At 35.1% G+C, this 20,914-nt stretch overlaps 1 protein-coding gene across 2 annotated transcripts in view; it reads left to right on the top strand.

Annotated features, from left to right (window-relative positions):
* Nucleotides 1-20,914, top strand: part of ITFG1 (integrin alpha FG-GAP repeat containing 1) — a 343,198-nt gene that overhangs the window by 116,333 nt on the left and 205,951 nt on the right. For both annotated transcript variants that reach the window (XM_077132340.1, XM_077132339.1), the window contains 2 exons: nucleotides 62-123; nucleotides 6,251-6,332. In XM_077132340.1, coding sequence (XP_076988455.1) covers nucleotides 62-123; nucleotides 6,251-6,332 — 144 coding nt within the window. The remainder of the gene's footprint in view (nucleotides 1-61; nucleotides 124-6,250; nucleotides 6,333-20,914) is intronic.

Genomic DNA, 20,914 nt, shown 5'->3' with positions numbered 1-20,914 from the left:
TTTTTAAATGTACATATCAGTATGACTGCAAAACCTAATATTTCTGTTATCTTCCATCTAGATTTATTCCTCACTACATTGTCTGCCTCCAGTACCTTACAATTTGAGATATGGGAAAATTTGGTAAGAAATTTTTTCTTTGAAGCATTTTTAAATGATGGCTTTCAGTAAAAGCATGCAGTTTTAGAAAATAAAGTGAAAGTAATCACTTGGTCGGTTGGTTTCAACAATAAATAGAACAACTTTAAGAGCCTTTGGTTGCATTGCTGCATTCAAACTGCTGAATATTACTGAAGGAAATGATTCATTCAGCATCAATTCCACTGCAGGTTTTTAGGCACGACTGCCAATTAAACCAGTCAGTCTGCCCTAATGCACATGTTAACAGGGCCCCTGCTAGGCTGTCAGCTGTTGAGAGAGGTTACTGTCATTTAATTTGTCAGCATGATGGCTTATGAAGTAAATGCTTTTTAAATGACTAATTTTTCCTCCTTGCCTTCAGGCTTATATAAAGAAATAAGAATAAGAGACACTTACTGCCAAGTTGATCAAAATTAAGGAGTCTGTCCCAAAAGTTTATTTTTAATTGCAAGTATAAGATTCTTAAAACGATGTCATGATTTGATTTGATTTGATTTTAAGCTTGATAGAGGTTATATGAAAGATTAATTAGTGGGGAAGAGACCACCTGAAATCTTGAATTTCAGCCTGCATAGTAGAGGACAGGATTTGAGGTCAGGTAAACCTGGCTGACTCAGTAACATTGCTCAAACACTGGTCAAGTATTAAACCTCATTTCTTCATCTAGAAAATGGATTTAAGAATCTCTGCTTCCTAGAATGTTTGTGAAGATTCAATGAAGCAATGTATGTGAAATGCTTGGCATACAGTAGTTACATGTCAAATTTTAATTTTAGATCTCCTCTTGATTTCCCATCCCTTTACTCCAGGTTATATTTTATTCAGTACAGATTAAGCCCATAGTCTTTTGTATATTTTCATTAAAATATTAATAGTAAAAGCAGAAAATCTGTAAAGTATGTAAAGCACAAGGCTGTGAACAGAGATTCGTTATCAGTGGTCTCTTATAGCTAGTCAGTGATGATGTATGGTCTTGGTCATGACTCAGTTTCTTCATGGAGGAAATTAGAATGGGGGAAGGGCTTTGTTTAGGCAAGATCACAAGTCTTCTAACTACTACTGATTACTTCTAAACTTAAGTAATTTGATCTTTATTTTTTTAATGGGATAAGGAAAAGTTAAAGAGCCCCCTAAACCAGAAAGATTTCTTTGTTTATTGTATTATTTTTCTTTAAAAAAGTATTTATATTTGCTTTTCTAATGATAAAAATGTGGTTTTTAAATTCTTCCTGATTTTTATAAATTAAGTCTCCCACTTCTGGAGTTATTAACTTGTTTATAGATAACCTTTCATTCCCATCTCAAATGAATCTTGAAATATTTTAAAATAAGACCCGTACTGATTTGACTTGATCCATCTGCAGCAGAAAGGGCCTCATCACAAATAAATATGTGTGTATAAAATTATGAAATACGTTCAAGTGTTTAAAATTCTTTCCACCTAGGCTTATTTAAAAGTAATAGAGTGTAGCAGTTCAGTAAGACAGAAATCTTCATGAAGAGAATAGATTTCGATTGGGATCTTTTTTCCATATGTTATTGTTTTCTTTAAAGAAAATTAATGACTTGGCTGTTGCACAACAGGGATTGTAAAGCAGCTGTGTGATGGAGGTACCCATGTTAACAATGAATAAGTCATTAGTACAATTTAAGGAGAATGTGAACTCAGAATTAACTAGTTCAGATAAAGTGTGGTTTTCATAAAATGGAGGATCATTTTCAGAGACTGGGCAGTACACCTTGCAGTAACACACTAATTGGCAAACAGCAACACTCAAAACCAATAAACCTTACTAGCTACTAAAAGAATAAGAATATTTTTAGATTGTTGATTGTGCACACAGCCCCGTGGAAGGCACACAAGGATGGTGGAGGAAGGTGGAAGTGGTTAGAGAAGTGAACAGAGCTTAGGCTAGGAGGAGAGTTAAGATGTTAGTGTGAACAGTGTGAACAGTGCTGGCTGGTATAATGAGAGATTGAAACTTCATGGTACCAGAGTTAAAAGACAGGTACTCCATCTGGCCCACATAGGATTATCAGGGAAGGCTTTGAGGAAGATGTAACATTTGATATGACTAGTACAGTTGAAAAAGATTTTAATGATTGAAAATGAGAAAGAGGAAGAGGAGGACAAGGAAGTGCTTAGGTGGGAAGTACAGAAAACATTCAGGGAGTTAGAAAGGGGATGGCTTGGGCTAGAATATGAAAGAGGAAAGGTGAGATTAGAACAGTTTAGACAAGATTTATAGAAGCAAACAATTTTTAAAATTGTTTCAGGTATCTCAGTATATAAAGATTTCTCTTTCAAGTGAGCTAAATGATTTAATATTTTCAGAAGCTATTGAGGGCAGGTCATGGTGGCTCAGTGGCAGAGTTCTCACCTGCCATGACAGAGACCCAGGTTCGATTCCCAGTGCCTGACCGTGCAAAAAAACTGTTGAAAAGCTAATGAAGATTGCAGAAATGAAAGTAAGATGAATAGAGCCTTCATTACTGTAATTAACTTGGCTGCTTTGTACCGGATAGATTGGCATGGGAAATCTAGAGGTGGGGAGATAATTTAGGTGGTATTTATGGTAATAAATAAATAATAAGTAGAAAACAGGAAAGAGATGAGTGATGCAAGGAGTAAAATGTTGGGAATGAACAAGATGAGAAAGACCTGAGAAGACAGGATGACCATTAACTGAAAGGTAACTTGGGTTTTGTGCTAGCAGTAAGCAACAGAAATAGGAAAGCAGAAGCAGGAGCTAATTTGGAGCAGGTAAAAAATTTATTTTAGGTAAGAGACAAGTGAAGAAAGTAGTTGGAAGACAATGTGGGACTAGAACTCAAGGGAGAGAATAGATAAGTGTCATGAAGAGAAAGAGTTAAAAAATAGAATGGCAAAGGCAGATCTTTCGACAAAACCTACCAACTTTTATGTCAGAGTTTCTCAACCTTGACACTGTTTAACATTTTGGGCCAGATAATTCTTTGTTGTGGGAACTGTTCTGTGTATTGCAGGTTTTTTAGCAGTATCCTTGATTTCTATCCACTAGATGAGAAGAGCACCCCTTCCCTGAGATGTAACAATCACAGATGTCTTCAGAAATTGCCAAGTGTCCCCTGGGGGGTAAAATTGCCTCCAGTTGAGAACCACTGCTTTATGTGATTGAAAGTGTGTACACTTAATAGGTATCACATTTTGCTTCTGATCACTTATTAACATTATAGATATGGCATTTTAATATTAAATATTAAAACATGCATACCAAAGAATAGTTTGATTCATGAAAGGATACTTGCTACAACCTAGGACTTGTAGGTGGAATTCAAACAGAAAATGGGAAAACGTCTCCAATGTCAATGGTGGTATGGTGTGTAGCTGCTTCATGGTGGTGGTAGTTGTGGTAGAAGTAATAGTGTTTCTGCTACTGTTCCTACTACCATTAATGGTTAATGGTAATTAAATACATAGCATGTGCTAGGTGCTGTATTAAGTGCTTTATTCAGATTATCTCATTAATTCTCATAAAATCTTATAAAAATACATTTTAGAGATGAATAAACTGACACTTACAGTTGAACTAACTTATTCAGGGTCTCATAGCTAGAAAACCAAAGCTGGCACCTGAACCAGGGAGTCTGACTCTAAAACGTCTACCTTATCTGTGCAGTAAATCCAGAAACTAAGTAGGTAGGAGTGAAGATAAGGACACAGCTGCAGCAGAATCCCAAGTAAGTTGGCCCAAGTTAGGATTGCAAGGAAATAGTGAAAGCCAGTAAAGATAAAGAGTAGAATAGATGGTGGAGTGGTTGAGTCCCAAATACCAACCGTGACCAAAGTACTTGCAGCTCACGCACAGGACAGCTATTATAAAATGGTGCATGATGCTTTACATTTTGCAGAACACTCACATCTATCATTACATTTGATCCTCCCAAGTATTCTCTAAGTAGGGGACATGTAAGACAATTATCTTCTGACTGTTGAAGAACCAAGACTCAGAGCAGCAATTGATTGCCTCATAGTGACACAACTTATAAATAAAAGCAAGATTGAAACTCATGTCATCTAACTATACTTGTAGTACTCCTTCAACTAGATTGTTTTGCCCTCTCAGTATGTATGCAGAGTGAAAAATGTCTTTGATCACATTTGTCTTTCCTTTGTTGAAAGTCTACATATAGCAGCTTCATCTTTAAAAATAAGTGTAGACATTCTCCACTTCAAAATAGGCTATCTATTGAGATTAATAAATGTTGATAATGTAGTTTATTAAATCATTTTTATCAAATACTAAACATGTAAATAACACTAATCTGAATGGAAATTAAATTATATAGATTTGTACTACCAAGTGGAGTAAAAACAAATAATAATAATAGTGGAAAATTAAATTTGTACTGTCCCTTTTCCCCTATTATATCAAACATATGTGCCTTGCATGCTCTTCCCGTGACAAGGGTACATCTTTTTCCAGCAGTTAGAAGGGTATTGCTCTTCTGTTGATGGTTACTATGAATATGGCATTTGTTGATGGAGTTGCATCACAAAATCATATCTAGAAACATCCCTAATTAAATTCTAGAAACATACTTAATTAAATTTATATTTCAAGAATCCTTACCAAATTTCATAGACCTTCAGTGGTGTAATTCAGTTGAGTCAATGTAATGGGTTGATATTCATTCACCTTTATTTCACATGAGATTAATATATTTTAAGAGAGATTCTTCCCATTTATTCATGAAATATTCTGTCTACTCTGTACCCCATTCTGTAATCTTTCTAAAGTGCAAAAGCACTTGAAAGTTCAGTGAAGTCCTTCTGTCTTTTAGAAAAAGCATTTCATCCAGAAATTTGGCAACTTTGGTAACAACATCTCTAATGTAATTTCAGGTACTAGAAAAAAAATCATAAGTAAATAAGATTTCTGTAGAAAATCCTGTGAAAAATACATTAAGTACTTCAGTAATGGTAAGGGACATATATTTCTGTATGGGGATGATGGAATATTGAAATGGTTGGAAAATTGCCAGTTAGGAGACAAATCTTATTCATTTACTCATGGTCTGCAAGCATTTGGTTGTTATGCTTTCATTGCAGAAATGCCTTTCTCTATAAAAATCAGAAATGATTTCTCAAGAAATTAACTTGCAGACCTTAGAAAAGTAACCTTAGAGAAATGAGGAAGGAGAAAAATTGTCACTAGGTAGGAAGTATATAGCAGAGTCATTTATCAAACAGTGCATAAAGATCAGTGATTAGAAGAGAACTTTGTGTTCACTAAGAGCTAAATATCCCAAATTCAGTGTTTTATTTTTCTTGTATAATAATAAAAAATTACAGAAAAATATGCAATAATGTAAAGAAATGCATATTATTTTTGGAAATCAGATATATACTGTTCTGTTTTGTAAAGAATAACTGCAACAAAGGGTCTCTGATGTGTTCTCTTTTTTTTTTAGTTTTATGATATGATCTCCTTTTGTTGTTTAGCTCAACTGCTTCTGGTTAGTATGTGGCAGGTGTTGTAATCCTTAGTTCCTTATCTCACTGATACATAAACTTGAATTGATAAATAATTAGCCCTTTAAGGACAGTGTAGTTCTCACCTCATTTGAGCATGTTCTTAATTATCCCCAACAGAGAGTCTTCTTCCCTTAAAATCTGTGAAATATAGTATCCTTACTACTTTCTTGTGCCACTTACTTGTTACCTTCAGAAATTTTATCTTCCTGATTTATATTCTATCTCCCAACTGGACTGTAAGCTCTTTGAAGATAGGAACTGTGTTTTATATTGCTTTTTATTACCAAAGCCTCTCACAGTACTTAAAAGTAGAAGACATTCATTATGTCTGAAGTAATAATGACAGTTTAGAAAAATAAACTATACTGGAATTGACAGCAAGGAAAGCACTACAAATACACTTCTTCATCAGCTCATAGTAGTTTGTTTCGTTTCATGGTAAAAATGGTACAGGAGATTGAAATAATTTTTGTGCAATACAGTAAAAGTCTTAAATTATTTACTTCTGTGCTTCAGTCAAAATGTTTTGTTCCATATGTGACATATGAGTGGATTATGATGATCTCATCCAAAATTTTCTGCATTTAACAGGATGGAAATTTCTCTGTCACTAGTATACTTAAAAAACCTCAAAATATGATGGTGGTTGGACAGTCAGCCTTTGCAGACTTTGGTAAGATTATTTTCACCTTTCAAATTTTCTCTTTCACTCTCTAACCTAGTAATATTAATTATGCATTTAAGAAAGTAATTTCATTGTCTTCAATACTATTATAGATTTAAAAGATGACTGTTCTAGTAGCATTGCATGTGGTCATTCCCCTAATACAGAAAGAACTAATTTATGTCATGTATGTTTACATATAGTTTGCATTTAAGGAACTCCTGTTTTCAAGAATAATATGCAAATCAAGGAAGTCTATTGAGATTTATCTAGAGAATACCAAATAATAATTATGAATTCCCCTTCATATATACCCAAACACAGAATAAATAGAATTGAAGAAGTTAATCTGATCTCTTGAAACTTGGATATTAAAAACCATTTTTATTTATATCTAAATTTCAAAGGAGAATAACATTTATAATGAATTTTCTACAAGAGGACCTATGAATTTCTGTTTTATATAAGATTCTACACAGTAAATCAACTTCGCGTTAGTTAGTAACTACCAAAACATATATGATAGGTTCATCATTTGCCAGGATTATTATAAAAAGAATTTTTGTATTAGATGAGAAAGTAAGTGGTCATTAGACTATCTCTAAAAGATGTCCAAATTTCATCCCAGTCATGTTGTTCCTTCATTCTTTCACCAAACATTTCAGCCTTTCTCAAAGTGCTGATGAGATGTAACCCTGTCCAGAGACTTCAGCATCCTCATTTATATAATAGAAATGATGATAATATCCATTGGATATTATCCAACGTGAGTAAAACACAGTTTCAGGCTCATGGTAAAAGCACAAGAAATTATTAAACAGGTTGAGTCTTTTCTTTGGACTTATCTGACTCTTTTGTTGTTGTTGCTGTTTACTCAGTTAACTAAATCAACTTGTACAATATTTTAATGATGCATCCCAAGGTAGCCAAGCAGGAGGTTTCCTAGTCTTATTTGATGGACATTTAAATACATATCTCTGTGATATATTCCATTTTAGTTTTATTAGGTTGAATATCCCTTCAGTTTTAATAAATTTCTTGTGATTCACAATTTTTTGATGCAAATAGTTAAGTGATTAATATATGTTATTTTTTAAAATTTGCTGATAGATTTCATTAACTGAATTAATGCCCTTAAAACAGTGATTCTTAATTTTGGAGGAATAGCAGATCCTTTGCAACTCCCTCCCTAGAAAAAAAAATATATATGCAATATGTAATTCTCAAGGATTCACAGACCTCCCTAAACCCCATGTATCAACACATGGTTAAGAACTTCCTGATTAAAGTTATATATTTCTATGATTTATGTCTTTTCTATAATAAAGTCCTTTCTTTTAACAAAATTATTAGTAACTTCAAAGTTTTATTTTAATTGTACTAACTATAAATGTAAGCATTTACATGTTAGTATTTTAAAACTGTGCCAAACATAGGATATATTTGAATTAAGAAATATTACTGTATTTAGGTAGTTTCTTAGTAAACCTTTAAAGTTTATCACTAAACTCTTTTTTTTTTTTTTTTTTACATGGGCAGACACCAGGAATCGAACCCGGGTCCTCGGGCACGGCAGGCAAGCATTCTTGCCTGCTGAGCCACTGTGGCCCGCCCTATCACTAAACTTTTAATGAATGTCCTATAAGGCCTTTTTTAAAAAAAATCCATGTATTTTAAGTTGGGTATTATCAAAAAACAAGACTACTAATGATTCCAAAGAAAGCAGATGGCATTGAAAAAGGTTATGAATATTAAAATACACAGAATATGCACTTTGTGATGAAAAGTATACATTTGAATTTATCAAATTGTTTCTACCCCCCTTTCTCTCCCCATCCATTCTTTTTGAACTAAGGTAAAGGAAATGGTAGAAATTTGCCACTCAGTGGATAAATAACTGATACAGGTGTTTTGGAATTAATTAATGAATTCTCACTACTAAAAATAGGGCCCCAGCTCAGCTAACTTCAGTAAAAGCTGAGGTAGCTGGTTTCTGCCCCAATGCAGAGGGGGCAGGGCAGACGGAAAAAGAAAAGCAGAGATATTTTTGGATTGGACAGCACAAAATATTTGAAAGGGTCTGGGCTCTGAAGGAAGGGAGGGGGCACATAGGACCTGGAGATACACAGAGCAATGTACCAACTTAAGCTCTTGGCAAACCCAAGGAACGGGGGTCCTGCTCTGAAAAGGATTTTTTCCCCTTTCTTTTTTGTGACTGTGTTTCTACAGCTTGACTGCTCTTTGGATACAGCAGCAAGGCTTCTCAGGCTCCAACTGCCCCAGGCAGGGGCAGAATTAAGCTTGTTTGAGAGTTTGTCTGGAGGCTGTGTCTTCCCCAAGAGAGGGGTGGGGCCCAGCTCGGGTGGAATCCATCCCTCAAGGAATTCAGACCCTAGCATCTGGAAAACTGAAACAATTAAAACCAGCATACTACCTCTCCTTTGTCTCAACCACACCCCCAACAGGAAGAGTATGCTGAAGTTAAAGGAACCACATCACCTTAAGCTGGTGGGACCCACAGGCAGACAAGTGCCACATACTGGGTGGGATAGGAAGAACACAGAGTCTAGAGGCTTCATAAGAAAGTGTTTCAACCTACTAGGTCTCACCCTCAAGGAAAACTGATTAGGGTGACTATTTCCTCCTAAAAGGGGGCCAGTTTGGTCTGGGAAAATCTGACTGGGGTCTATAATACCTAACTAGACCCTCCTAAGGGGAAAATAAAAAAGGCACCATACAGGTATGGCAAGAAATAAGAACTGAAAAATTCTGATCTGTTAAACAAAACCTAAGGTACAGGTCTAGAATAACCTGAACTGAATGTCAAAGAACAGACAGACAACAAAGTCACCCAGCAAGAAAATCCTCCATAAAAAAATAAGTGAAAACAATCTCCAGAATAAACTAATTAAAGAAATTAAATACCTACACACCAGCAAAAAATAATGAATCATGCTAGGAAATTTGAAGATCTGGCCCAGTCAAAGGAACAAACCAACAATTCAAATGAGATACAGGAGTTGAAAAAATTGGTTGAGAATGTGGAACAGACATGGAAAACCTCATCAAAAATCAAATTAATGAATTGAGGGAGGATATAAAGAAGGCAAGGGAGAAGCAAAAAGAAGAAAATGGAAGCCTGAAAAAACAAATCACAGAACATATGGGAATGAAAGGCACAGTAGAAAGAGATGAAAAAAACAATGTTAGATTTCATGAGGCAGAAGATAGGATTAGTGAACTGGAGGACGGGACATCTGAAATCTGACAAGCAAAAGAAAATATAGGGAAAGAATGGAAAAATATGAGCAGGGACTCAGAATTGAATGACAACATGAAGTGCATGAATATACATGTTGTGGGTGTCCCAAAAGGAGAAGAGAAGGGAAAAGGAGGAGAAAAAACTAATGGAGGAAATTATCACTGAAAATTTCCCAACTCTTATGAAAGATTTAAACTTACAGATTCAAGACGTGCAGTGTACCCCAAACAGAATAGATCCAAATAGACATACTCCAAGAAACTTTCTAATCAGAATGTCAGATGTCAAGACAGAATTTGGAAGCAGCGAGAAAAAAGCAATTCATCACATACAAAGGAAACCCAATAAGACTATGCATAGATTTCTCAGCAGAAACCATGGAGGCGAGAAGACAGTAGTATGAAATATTTAAGATACTAAAAGAGAAAAACTGCCAACCAAGAATTCTATATCCAGCAAAACTGTCCTTTAAAAATGAGGGGAACATTAACACATTTTCAGACAAAAAATCACTGAGAGAATTTGTGACCAAGAGACTGGCTCTGCAAGAAATACTAAAGGAAGCACAAGAGACAGATAGGAAAAGACAGGAGAGAGAGGTGTGGAGAAGAGTGTAGAAATGAAGACTATCAGTAAAGGTAAAAAAAAAAAAAAAAAAAAAAAAAAGAATAGATATGACATATAAAATCCAGAAGGCAAAAGGCAAAATGGTAGAAGAAAGTACTGCCCTTACAGTAATAAAACTAAATGGTAATGGATTAAACTCCCCAATCAAAAGACATAGATTGGTAGAATGGATTTGAAAACAGGGCCCATCTATATGCTGTCTACAGGAAACACACTTAAACCCAGTGAACTTGGAGAATTTCAGTTAAGGAAAGAAACCATCAGGAGATAGAAATAGGTAGATATTGGGTAATTGGAGCTGAAGGGATACAGATTGTGCAACAGGACTGATTGTAAAAGTTCAGAAATGGATAACACAATAATACCTAACTATAATACAATAATATTAGTACACTGAATGAAGCTGAACTGATAGAGGGAGGAAGGCTGGGAACACAAATGAATTCAGAAGGAAAGATAGGTGATAAAGACTGAGGTGATATAATCTAGGAATGCCAAGAGTATACAGTGATAGTGACTAAATATACAAATTAAAAATGTTTTTGCATAGAGGAAGAACAAAGCATTGTCAATATTGCAGGGTGTTGAAAATAGATGGTCATTCATATTTTAAAACTTGAACTTATGTGTGAGACTAAAGTTAAAAATGTTTATTTGATACAAAATTTATGTTTTGACCAGTGCATTTCCTAATATAATTATATGGACAGTTTAATTGAACGCTGCAAGTGCATGGAACCTTCAGTAGGGTCTGAGATTTTGTAGGTTTGTCCAGAACGATGCCCCCATAAATCCCAGAGTGATTTGAACAGTGAATAAAAAAGTATTTGCAAAGTCCCCGTGGGGGAATGGTGAGAAAGAGAGAAAATTCAGCTTCTTCATTTGGGGAAGGCTTAATGCTCTGGCAGTTATTGAGGGCAACAAAATCAATAGGTGGAACCCTCAAACTTGGGGTTTGTTCATATGAGACTTATCCCTGCAAAGGATAGGCTAAGCCTACTTAAAATTAGGCCTAAGAATCACCCCCAGAGAACCTCTTTTGTTGCTCAGATGTGGCCTATCTCTCAGCCAACAAGGCAAGCAAACTCACTGCCCTTCCCCTTTCTACGTGAGACATGATTCCCAGGAGTGTAAACCTCCCTGGCAATATGGAACAGAAATCCTAGAATGAGCTGGGACTCAGCGTCAAGAGATTGAGATAACCTTCTTGACTGAAAGGGGAAGAAAGAAATGAGGCAAAATAAAGTCAATGGCTGAGAGATTTCAAATAGAGTCGAGAAATTAGCCTGGAGGTTATTCTTATGCATTATGTGGGTGACCCTTTTTTAGTTTAAGGTGTATTACATACTAGAGGGAAGTGCCTGAAACTGTAGAGCTGTGTTCTGGTAGCCATGTTTCTTTAAAATGATCATATAATGATACAGGTTTTGCAAAGTGACTTTATGATTGTGAAAACCTTGTTCTGATGCTCCTTTTATCTATGGTATGGACAGATGAGTAGAAAATATGGATTAAAAATAAATAAATAATAGGGGGAACAAATGTTAAAATAGAGTAGAGGAAAATACTAGTGGTCAGTGAGAGGGAGGGGAAAGGGGTATGGTATATATAAGTTTTTTCTTTTTTCTTTTTATTTCTTTTTCTGGAATGATGTAAATGTTCTGACTAATGATCATGGTGATGAATATACAACTATGTGATGATATTGTGAGCCACTGATTGCACACCAAGTATGGAATGTTCATACGTTAAGAATGTTCGTGTTGTATGTTGATCAATTTTATTAATAAAAATTTTTTAAAAAAAGGACTTGAAGAAGATATACCAAAATGGAAAAGATTAGAAAGAAATACATCAAAATGGTTCTCTTAATGTAGAATAATGAGTTATTCCTTATTTTCCAAATTTTCTGCTAATATGGTTGTATTTAATAATTAAAAAGTGAACGTCAGAGTCAATAATGGCAAGAGGGAAACCAAAGTATATACTTAGTTCCCCATAATTTTTTTTAAAAACTTAGAATTTTTGTCATAAATTTTCTAAATTTACATATAATTGAATCTATCTTATTTGCTTGAACAAGAACTTTAGGTCATGTACTTTCACAGAGTTGTTACTACAAATAAAATTTAAAAATGAGACTTTTGTTATGCTTAAAATATTGCGCTAAATACCATGTGAAAATGCAGAAAATTTTAAGGTAAGGTTCTTGCCTTTATGAAATGTATAATCTAGTTGGGGTGATCAAAAATAAATATGTAAAAAAATAAATACAAGTATAAAGAAACAAAATAGCTACCACAATATGAGAAACCAGAAAGTATTTCATTGTTAATTATGAAATGAATGTCATAGCAAGGTATAGTCTTTGTAGTGGCAGTAGAGATCACTCTAGGCTGATAGAGGTTAGGAAAGCCTCATGGAAGACGTGAGATTTTGAACTTGTCCTTGAAGTAACTTTAACTTTGACTAAAAATATGTGGAGGCATGAAAACAGAGCATGGTTAGTGACTAGTAAATAAACTAAAGCGTTTCTGTAAAAATTCAGAAATGTATAAAAATGGCCTGTGTTTGGTAACACATTTGATTACCAAATCAATAACAAATGAGCAAATGTTATTGAACTTTGAACAGCTCTTCCTTTTTTTTTAAGATTAAAATTTTAATTAGACTCTTCATCTAAAACCCATGAATGAAAATTAATCTTTTTTCTCCACACAGAAAAAGGGTACAAGAATGTAAAAGTATATATGACTCCTATAGATAATTAACAGCATAAACAAATAGTATAGATATTTTTTCGAAGACTTTGAACAGCTCTTCCTTAATACCTTTTTTATTAACTTCAGAAAATAAAGTACAACAAAGTCTGGTGGGATATGCAGAAGGTCATGGTTCTTAGGCATGGAATAGGAGTTCAGTGGGAGATTTTTAGAATTTCTGAGGTGCCCACGATTTTGATATACATCAAAACAGATGAGGATATAAACAGGTGTATGTTTAATTTTTATTGTGTTAACATGTACAGTATGCAACACAAAAGTTCCCATTTTAATGATTTTTTTAATGTATAGTGCAGTGGTATTAATTACACTCGCAATTTTATGCTACCATCACAACCTTCAATTACTAAAACTTTTTCATCACCCAAAACAGAGTCTCTACCCATTAAACAGTATCTATTCATTCCCACCTCCCTAGTTCCTGATGCCCTCTAATCTACTTTCTATCTCTATGAGCTTGCTTATTCTAGATATTTCAATAAGTGAAATCATACAATATCTGTCCTTTTGTGCCTGGCTTATTTTATTTAGGATAATATTTTCAATGTTCTTCCATGTTGTAGCATACTATATGTTGTAGGATTTCATTCCTTTTTATGGCTGAAAAATATTCCATTATATGGATATATCACATTTTGTTTATCCACTCATCAATGGGTTTCCACCATTTAGTTGTTATGACTAAAGCTGCTATGAACATCAGTGTACAAGTGTCCATTAAAGTCCCTACTTTCAGTTCTTTGGGGTACACTGGGTCATATGGTAATACTCTGTAATTTTCTGATGAACCACCAAACTTTTCCACAGTGGTTGCACCATTTTACATTACCACCAACAATGTACAAGATAGAACAGTTTAAAACAACTGGATATTCTAGAGATGGAAGCTTCTGATGAGACAGGTCAGAGCATGAGGTGGTGAAAGCCTGAACTACAGGTAGGCCAGTGAATGGAGGCACAGGTTTATGAAACTGCAAAAAAAAAAAAATCAGTAAACTTAGTGATTGATTTGATGCTAAAAAGATTAATAAAAATTAAAAATTGACTCCAAATAACTAAAAGAATGATGATAGTATTCATAGCGATCTGTAAATCAGCAGAGAAGGTTAGTTTAGATATTCAGATACTTTAGACTTTCCACATTGATCATGTTGGTAAGACAATCAAGCGGGAACAGTTAGCAAACCTAAGTTCAGGAATAAAGCCAAAGCAGGCTTGAGAGTCTACCACAGAAAGGTAAGAGATCAAGTCCTGAATGAGCCCTCCTTGGAAAACAGTGTAAAACAGAGAGATTGACAGAGAGCTGAGGAGGGAGGAAAAAGAGTGCTAAATGGTGGTCAGATGTCATTGACAGATAATAGACTATTATATAAGAGGATGACCAAGAAAAGCCCTTTGGCTTTAAAATTTAGCAGGCTCAAAGGGACCATTTAAAAATTCTTGTGCAGTTTCTGAACTATAGAAATCACCCAATAATAGTAGCTGCTACTAGTTAGCATCAGATGCAGTACTAGGTCCTACCTCATGCTTGGGAAATCTGCAGCCCATGAATGCCTCTAAGCACATCAAGGAATGTGTATCTTCTAGAAAACATGTTTGTATCTTGCCCTACTCTATCACCCTCTTTATATATTAAAGTTAAATCTGTTTCTAGGTTACCTGAAAATATCAAATTCTAGATTTCTACAAATAGATGAGGAATCTATTTATTAAATTACATAGAACTAAAAAAGTCAGTGAAAATAAAATACATCTTTTCTCTCCAAAATCTTACATTTGGACCAGACTTACAGAAAACATGACTTGGTTTTGCATATAATACCAGAGGTATTAGGACTCAATAAAAAGCTATAAAGCTGAAGGGAAAACAGACATATTATATAGAATGTCAGCATTTTCTATAAATTGAATCATATTGTAAATCTTGTAATGCATAAAATTATATATGTGCGTATATACCTGTATGTATATATAGACCCAAGTCTGATGCTGACTCTTATCTGTCAGATCACAAGGACTGCCTTAACATGAGCAAGTGATTGAAGAATACCTGGTATGATGGTGGAACCTAAATATTGTCAATTAGGCCTCCCAGATAGGAGCCTATGAAAATGGAAAACATTGTTATCCAGAACTTATTAAGATATAAGAAAATATTGTACAGCTTACAGATGGTATCATTGATGCTTGAGACCAAATCTTATTCAACTAAGTGTCCCCAGCATTAGCACAATGATGTTTATTAGAGTGAAGGTGAAAGGGATGGAAAATAATAAAGTTATTTTATGACATCTTTATGATGATTGGTGTAGTGGTTTGAAGATGTATGTACCCCAGAAAAACATGTTCTTAAATCTAATCTGTTCCTTTGGATATAAGCCCACTGTAAACAGTTTCTTTCGAGAAACTCCCTTAGGTAAGGTGTGACCCATCCCACTCAAGATGGGATTTAATCCTATTTCTGGAGTCCTTTATAAACAGAATATATACAGAGAAAGAAAAAATAAATAAATCCATGGAAACAAGGAATTGAAATCAAGGGAATCAGGAAGAGAAAGGAGAGACCAGCAGGTGCTGCCTTGCCGTGTGGCAGACAAGCCAAAAATCACTGGCAGTCACTCTCTGTGATGAAAGCATCGCTTTGATGATGATTTGATTGGGACATTTTCTGGCCTCAACCATGAACAAATAAATTTCAACGTTTTTAACCCAACCCATTTTTTGGGATTTGCTTAAAACACCCTGGCAAACTGAAACACTTGGTAAAAATTCAGATGTTAAGTTCAAATTAACCATGATAGAGTTGAAATGCTTAATTCAAAATAACATTCATAGCACTCATACTTTTCTTTGCTTTATAATGGGGTGTATTTAATAACAGTCTGATAAATTAAAATTGGTTCTTATATTACATTTAGCCTGAATGCTAATTGGTGATAATTGAATATTCATATTCTCACTTACAAAAGAATTTCAAAATTCAAATGCCGTCAAATAGAGAAGTGATGATTATACTATAAAAGAGGCTGTTTAAAAAAAGGGGGGCTGTTTAGGAGAACTGTCTAGGTGTTATGCTTTCTGGGCTTGGTTTTATTATATGAGTTATTTAGGTTTACAGTATATTCCAAAGGCTTACGTTCATATTGTACTTTTGGGGGGGGGAGGGTTTCTTACAGTTTAAAATCAGCTTCTCTTTTGTTGAGTTTTGTTATGGGTTTTTTCCCCTTTTAAAGGGGGACCTTAAACACCAATTCAGAATCATCATTAAAGTTGGTTTCAGGTATTACTATTCTCTCTTAAATCACCAGGGGGTGGAGAGAGTGATACTGGAGAGAGAATTGACAGAACTTGCTGATGGATTAGACATTCGGAGAGAAAGAAAAAGAGGAACTGAGGGTGACTTCTGTTTTTGGCTTGAAAATTGTCTGGATGGTGGTGCTGTTTGCTGAGATAGGAAAGAAGTAGCCAGGAGGAAGAGGAACTTTTGAGTTTATGTTAATAGTTCTGTTTTGGACATGTTAATTTGGAATGTGTATTAGACAGCTAGTAAAGATAGGAATGGGATGTAGAAGGTTTGGAGAGAGAGAGAGAGCACTGGAGAGTTATGTTTGGGATAGAATATATTATTTCCATGCCTTTTAGAAGGTTACTAAATGAAAAAGTGTAAGCCCAAAGTATCTTATCTTTCTTCCTACACTGTATATTTAACTGTATTCAAGCTACGGTAGCCTCTTCAGTGTTCTTCAGACAAGCCAGGCACAGTCTCCCCTCAGGGCCTTTGCCTTGCTCATCCTCTTTATGGAATGCTCTTCCTGCAGAAACTCCACAGGGCTCACTTCCTCTCTGGGTTCCTCTGGAGGAGGCCTTCCCTGACCACTCTAGTTAGCATAGAAATGCTTACCCTAGTACTCCTGACCCTCTTTCCCTCTTATTTATCTCCATAGTGTTTTATTTTTTAATTTTGAAAGTCAAAATTTAATAACATAAACAAGACCTTTCACAAAAAATTTAGGTATTAATCCAACCTCCATATTTCAGTTTAACTGTTGTTTCAAATTATCCTTTCCAAGTTGCAATAATATACCAAAAAGAGCAACCAGTTAAATGGAAATAAATAACCTGCAGTTATTTGTTCCACCAGGGACTCTGATATAACTTTACAATGTCATTTCAAAGTTTGAATTTTAAAGGGATTATGCTAGATATGCTAGACATTAATTAACATGAACAGCTTTTGCTTGCTTTCTTAAAATGTAAAAGGGCTTTGGGGGGATGATTTGGATGACCCAAGCATTTTTGTACAGATAATCTGGTTAGTTTGGACTTTTTTCTTTGTCTAGGAGAATATATTTGATGTAATTTTTCTGCTCATTTATTTGAAAACAATCCTTATAAATGTGATTTGTAGCCATGCTTTGGAAAAAATCTTTTCTGTCTGGCAAGTAAATAAGATGTAAAACAATAAAGCAGAGCTGTGTGTGAAAAAAAAAAGAGCAACCAGTAACTTTTTTTTTAACTTTTTTTATTGTATAGTATTACATACATACAAAGCAAAGAAATAAAAGAGCAATGCTCTTCAAAGCACTCTTCAAAGAGTGGTTACAGGATAGATCCCAGAGTTTGTCATGAGCTACCATATGATCCTCTCCTATTTTTCCTTCTAGCTGCTACAGAATATAGGAGGCTAGAGGGCTTAACTACTTTTTTATCATCACAATCGACTTTTTTTCCTTTTTTTGCGAACAATAACATATATACAAAAAAGCTATAAATTTCTAGAAACAGCAACACAATTAATTGTACAACATATTTCAGACTTTGACATGGGTTACAATTTCACAATTTTAGGTTTTTACTTCTAGCTGCTCTAAAATACTAGAGACTAAAAGGGATATCAGTTTAATGATTCAGCAAGCATATTCTTTTGTTAAGTCCTATCTTCTATGTATAATTGCACCATCACCTTTGATCCTTCCATAACTCTCTTTGGGGTTGTTTGGGCTATGGCAATTCTAAATTTTTTATATTGAAAGGGTCTGTCACTAAAATGGGGTAGGAAGATGGAACTATCTGATGTTCTGGAGAGGCTGGGCTAGGTGTCAGGACTTATCTGGACCAGCGACCCATCTGGAGGTTATAGGTTTCTGGTAAGTTCCTCTAGTGCCTGGAACCCTTGTGGGATCTTATAAATTGCCCAAGGTGTTCTTTAGTATTGGCTAGAATGGTCCTGATTGGAGGCTGGCAGGTTATGATAGGTAGCAAGGTCTACCTGAAGCTTGCATAAGAGCAACCTCCAGAGTAGCCTCTCAACTCTATTTGAACTCTCTCTGCCACTGATACTTTATTAATTACTCTTCTTTTCCCCCGTTTGATCACGATGGAATTGTTGATCCCACGGTGCCAGGTCTGGATTCATCCCTGTTGCCAGGGATGTCATGTCCCACGTAGGGGAAATGGCAATGATTTCATTTGCAGAGTTGTACTTAAAGAGACTGAGACCACATCTGAGCAACAATAGAAGTCCTCCAGAAGTAACTCTTAGGCATGCCTATAGGTAGTCTAAGTTTCTGTGCTATCTTCATAAACTTCACAAAAGTAAGCCTCATGATCGAGAGCATGGCCTATTGACTTGGGTGTCCCCAAAGTTTGACACCTGATGGTAAGGTTTAATAGTTCCATAGTCTTTCTCCCCTTCCTCAGGGGACTTTGCCAATATTTTTTGATTTTCAGGTTTATATGCTCTAGGATGTTTTTAGGCATTACAAATCTGTACAGGATTAAAGGACCTCTTTTCTCATTCTGTGCTCTCTATGTTTCAGTTGTTCAAATGAGCTATATGAATAGGTTGAATTAGATTATGCACTACAGAAAATTTCCACTCCAGACCAAATAAACCTTTCCTCCATTGGTCTCAAAGAGCATGTGTGGTTCTAAAATATATTTGCTGTCTTCCTTACCCCTATGTTCTGAATTACTTTAACCCCAACCTGTTCAGCTTCATTCTTATCTCTAAATATCAGGCTGTATGTATAAAACAGCCTCTCAGAATCCAGAGATAATAATCACCACTCCAGACTTAATGTGTCTGCTCTAAAAGCTTAAAATTTAGGCCCCTGTTTTCTTGTAAGCATTTTCCAAAGGTGGCCATGCCATTGTTGTTGTTTTTTTGTTTCTGGCTTATTTTGTCTCACCAATTGTTCCACATGTTCATTTACATAATTGCATGCCTCATAACATTGTTCCCTTTAGTAGGAGCACAGCCTTCATTCATAAGTATACACCATCGTTTGCCATTCTACTTCTCTGTCAGTGCATCCTTCAACCCCCCGCATTCATGGGACATCATGTAGAGTGCCTGAAGTCCAAAGTCCATCAACATTCTCAATTTTAGATAATTTCATTTTTTCCCAACAGACAGAAAACCAGTAAACACACCCTCACCAAATAGGAAGTCTAAACCTCCTCTTAACTCTTGTCCCTCGCCCCGTTATTTACCTCTGCTGTTGCTGTGGTAGTGCTGATGGTTTCCTTTTGAACATAGTTCCTAGCATGCAATAGCAGTTTTCTCCCTGGATCATGGACTTAAACATTCTTTATACAAGAATCATATCTTTAAAGTAATTCTTACAAGAACTCATTCATATTTCTAGTGTGAGTCAGTGAAACACATATATCTATACAATCCCTTTCAACCCTGTTCATCTTCAATGTGGTAATATTACTTCTAGACCCACTAGAGAATCAACTTCACTCCTATCTATTCCCTTACATTGGAGTTCAACCTCATTAGCTAACAGTTCACCCATCTCTAGCTTGTATACATCTCTAAGCCCCTTGTTTTCTGTATTATACGTCTCTGATTATACCTTTATGCTGGTCATAAAAGTGGAATCATGCAGTATCTGTCCTTTTGTGTCTGGCTAATTTGGCTCAGCATTATATCCTCAAGGCTCATCCATTATGTCATGTGCCTCAGGATGTCATTTTTTCTTACTGCTGCATAATATTCCATTGTATATATATACCACATTTTGTTGATCCACTCATCTGTTAATGGGCATTTGGTTTGTTTCCATCTTTTGGTGATTGTGAATAATGCTACTATGAACATTGGTGTGTAAATGTCTGTTTGTGTCATTGCTTTAATTCTTCTTGGTATATACCAAGTAGTGCTATTGCTGAGTCATAGGGCAAATCAATATTTAGTTTCCTAAGGAACCACCAAACAGTCTCCCTTCATGGCTGGATCATTCATATAGTTTCTTGATTGTTTAATAGCAGCCATTCTTTTAGGTGTGAGATGATATCTCATTGTAGTCTTGATCTGCATTTCCCTTATAGCCAGTGAAAATGAGCATATCTTCATATGCTTTTGAGCAAATATAGATGGTATTTGCTTTTCAGAAAAATGCTTATTCATATCTTTAGCCCATTTTATAATTGGATTGTTTCTTTGTTGTTGAATTGTATGATTTCTTGTATATACAGGAAATCAAACCTGTGTTTGATATGTGATTTCAAAATATTTTCTCCCATTGAGTTGGCTGCCTCTTCCTCTTTTTGACAAAGTCTTTTGAGGTGCAGAAGCATTTGATTTTGAGAAGTTCCCATTTATCTTTTTTTTGTTGTTGCTTCTGCTTTGGGTGTAAAGTTTAGGAAGCTACTTCCTATTACTAGGTCTTGAGGGTGTGTCTGTACAATTTCTTCTAGAAACTTTATCGTGCTAGTTCTTATATTTAAGTGTTTGATCCACTTTGAGTTAATATGTGTGTAGGATCTAAGATAGGGGTCCTCTTTCGTTCTCTTGGCTATTGATATCCAATTCTTCCATGCCAAATTATTGAAAAGACTATTTTGTCCCAGTTCAAAGGATTTGGTGGTATTGTCAAAAATCAGTTGACTGTAGATTTGGTGGTCTG

The sequence above is a fragment of the Tamandua tetradactyla genome, chromosome 16 (assembly GCF_023851605.1).
Source record: "Tamandua tetradactyla isolate mTamTet1 chromosome 16, mTamTet1.pri, whole genome shotgun sequence".
In the NCBI taxonomy this organism is placed as follows: Eukaryota; Metazoa; Chordata; class Mammalia; order Pilosa; family Myrmecophagidae; genus Tamandua; species Tamandua tetradactyla.
The sequence above is the reverse complement of the archived record's forward strand: the minus strand, read 5'-3'. Positions and strand labels throughout refer to the sequence as shown.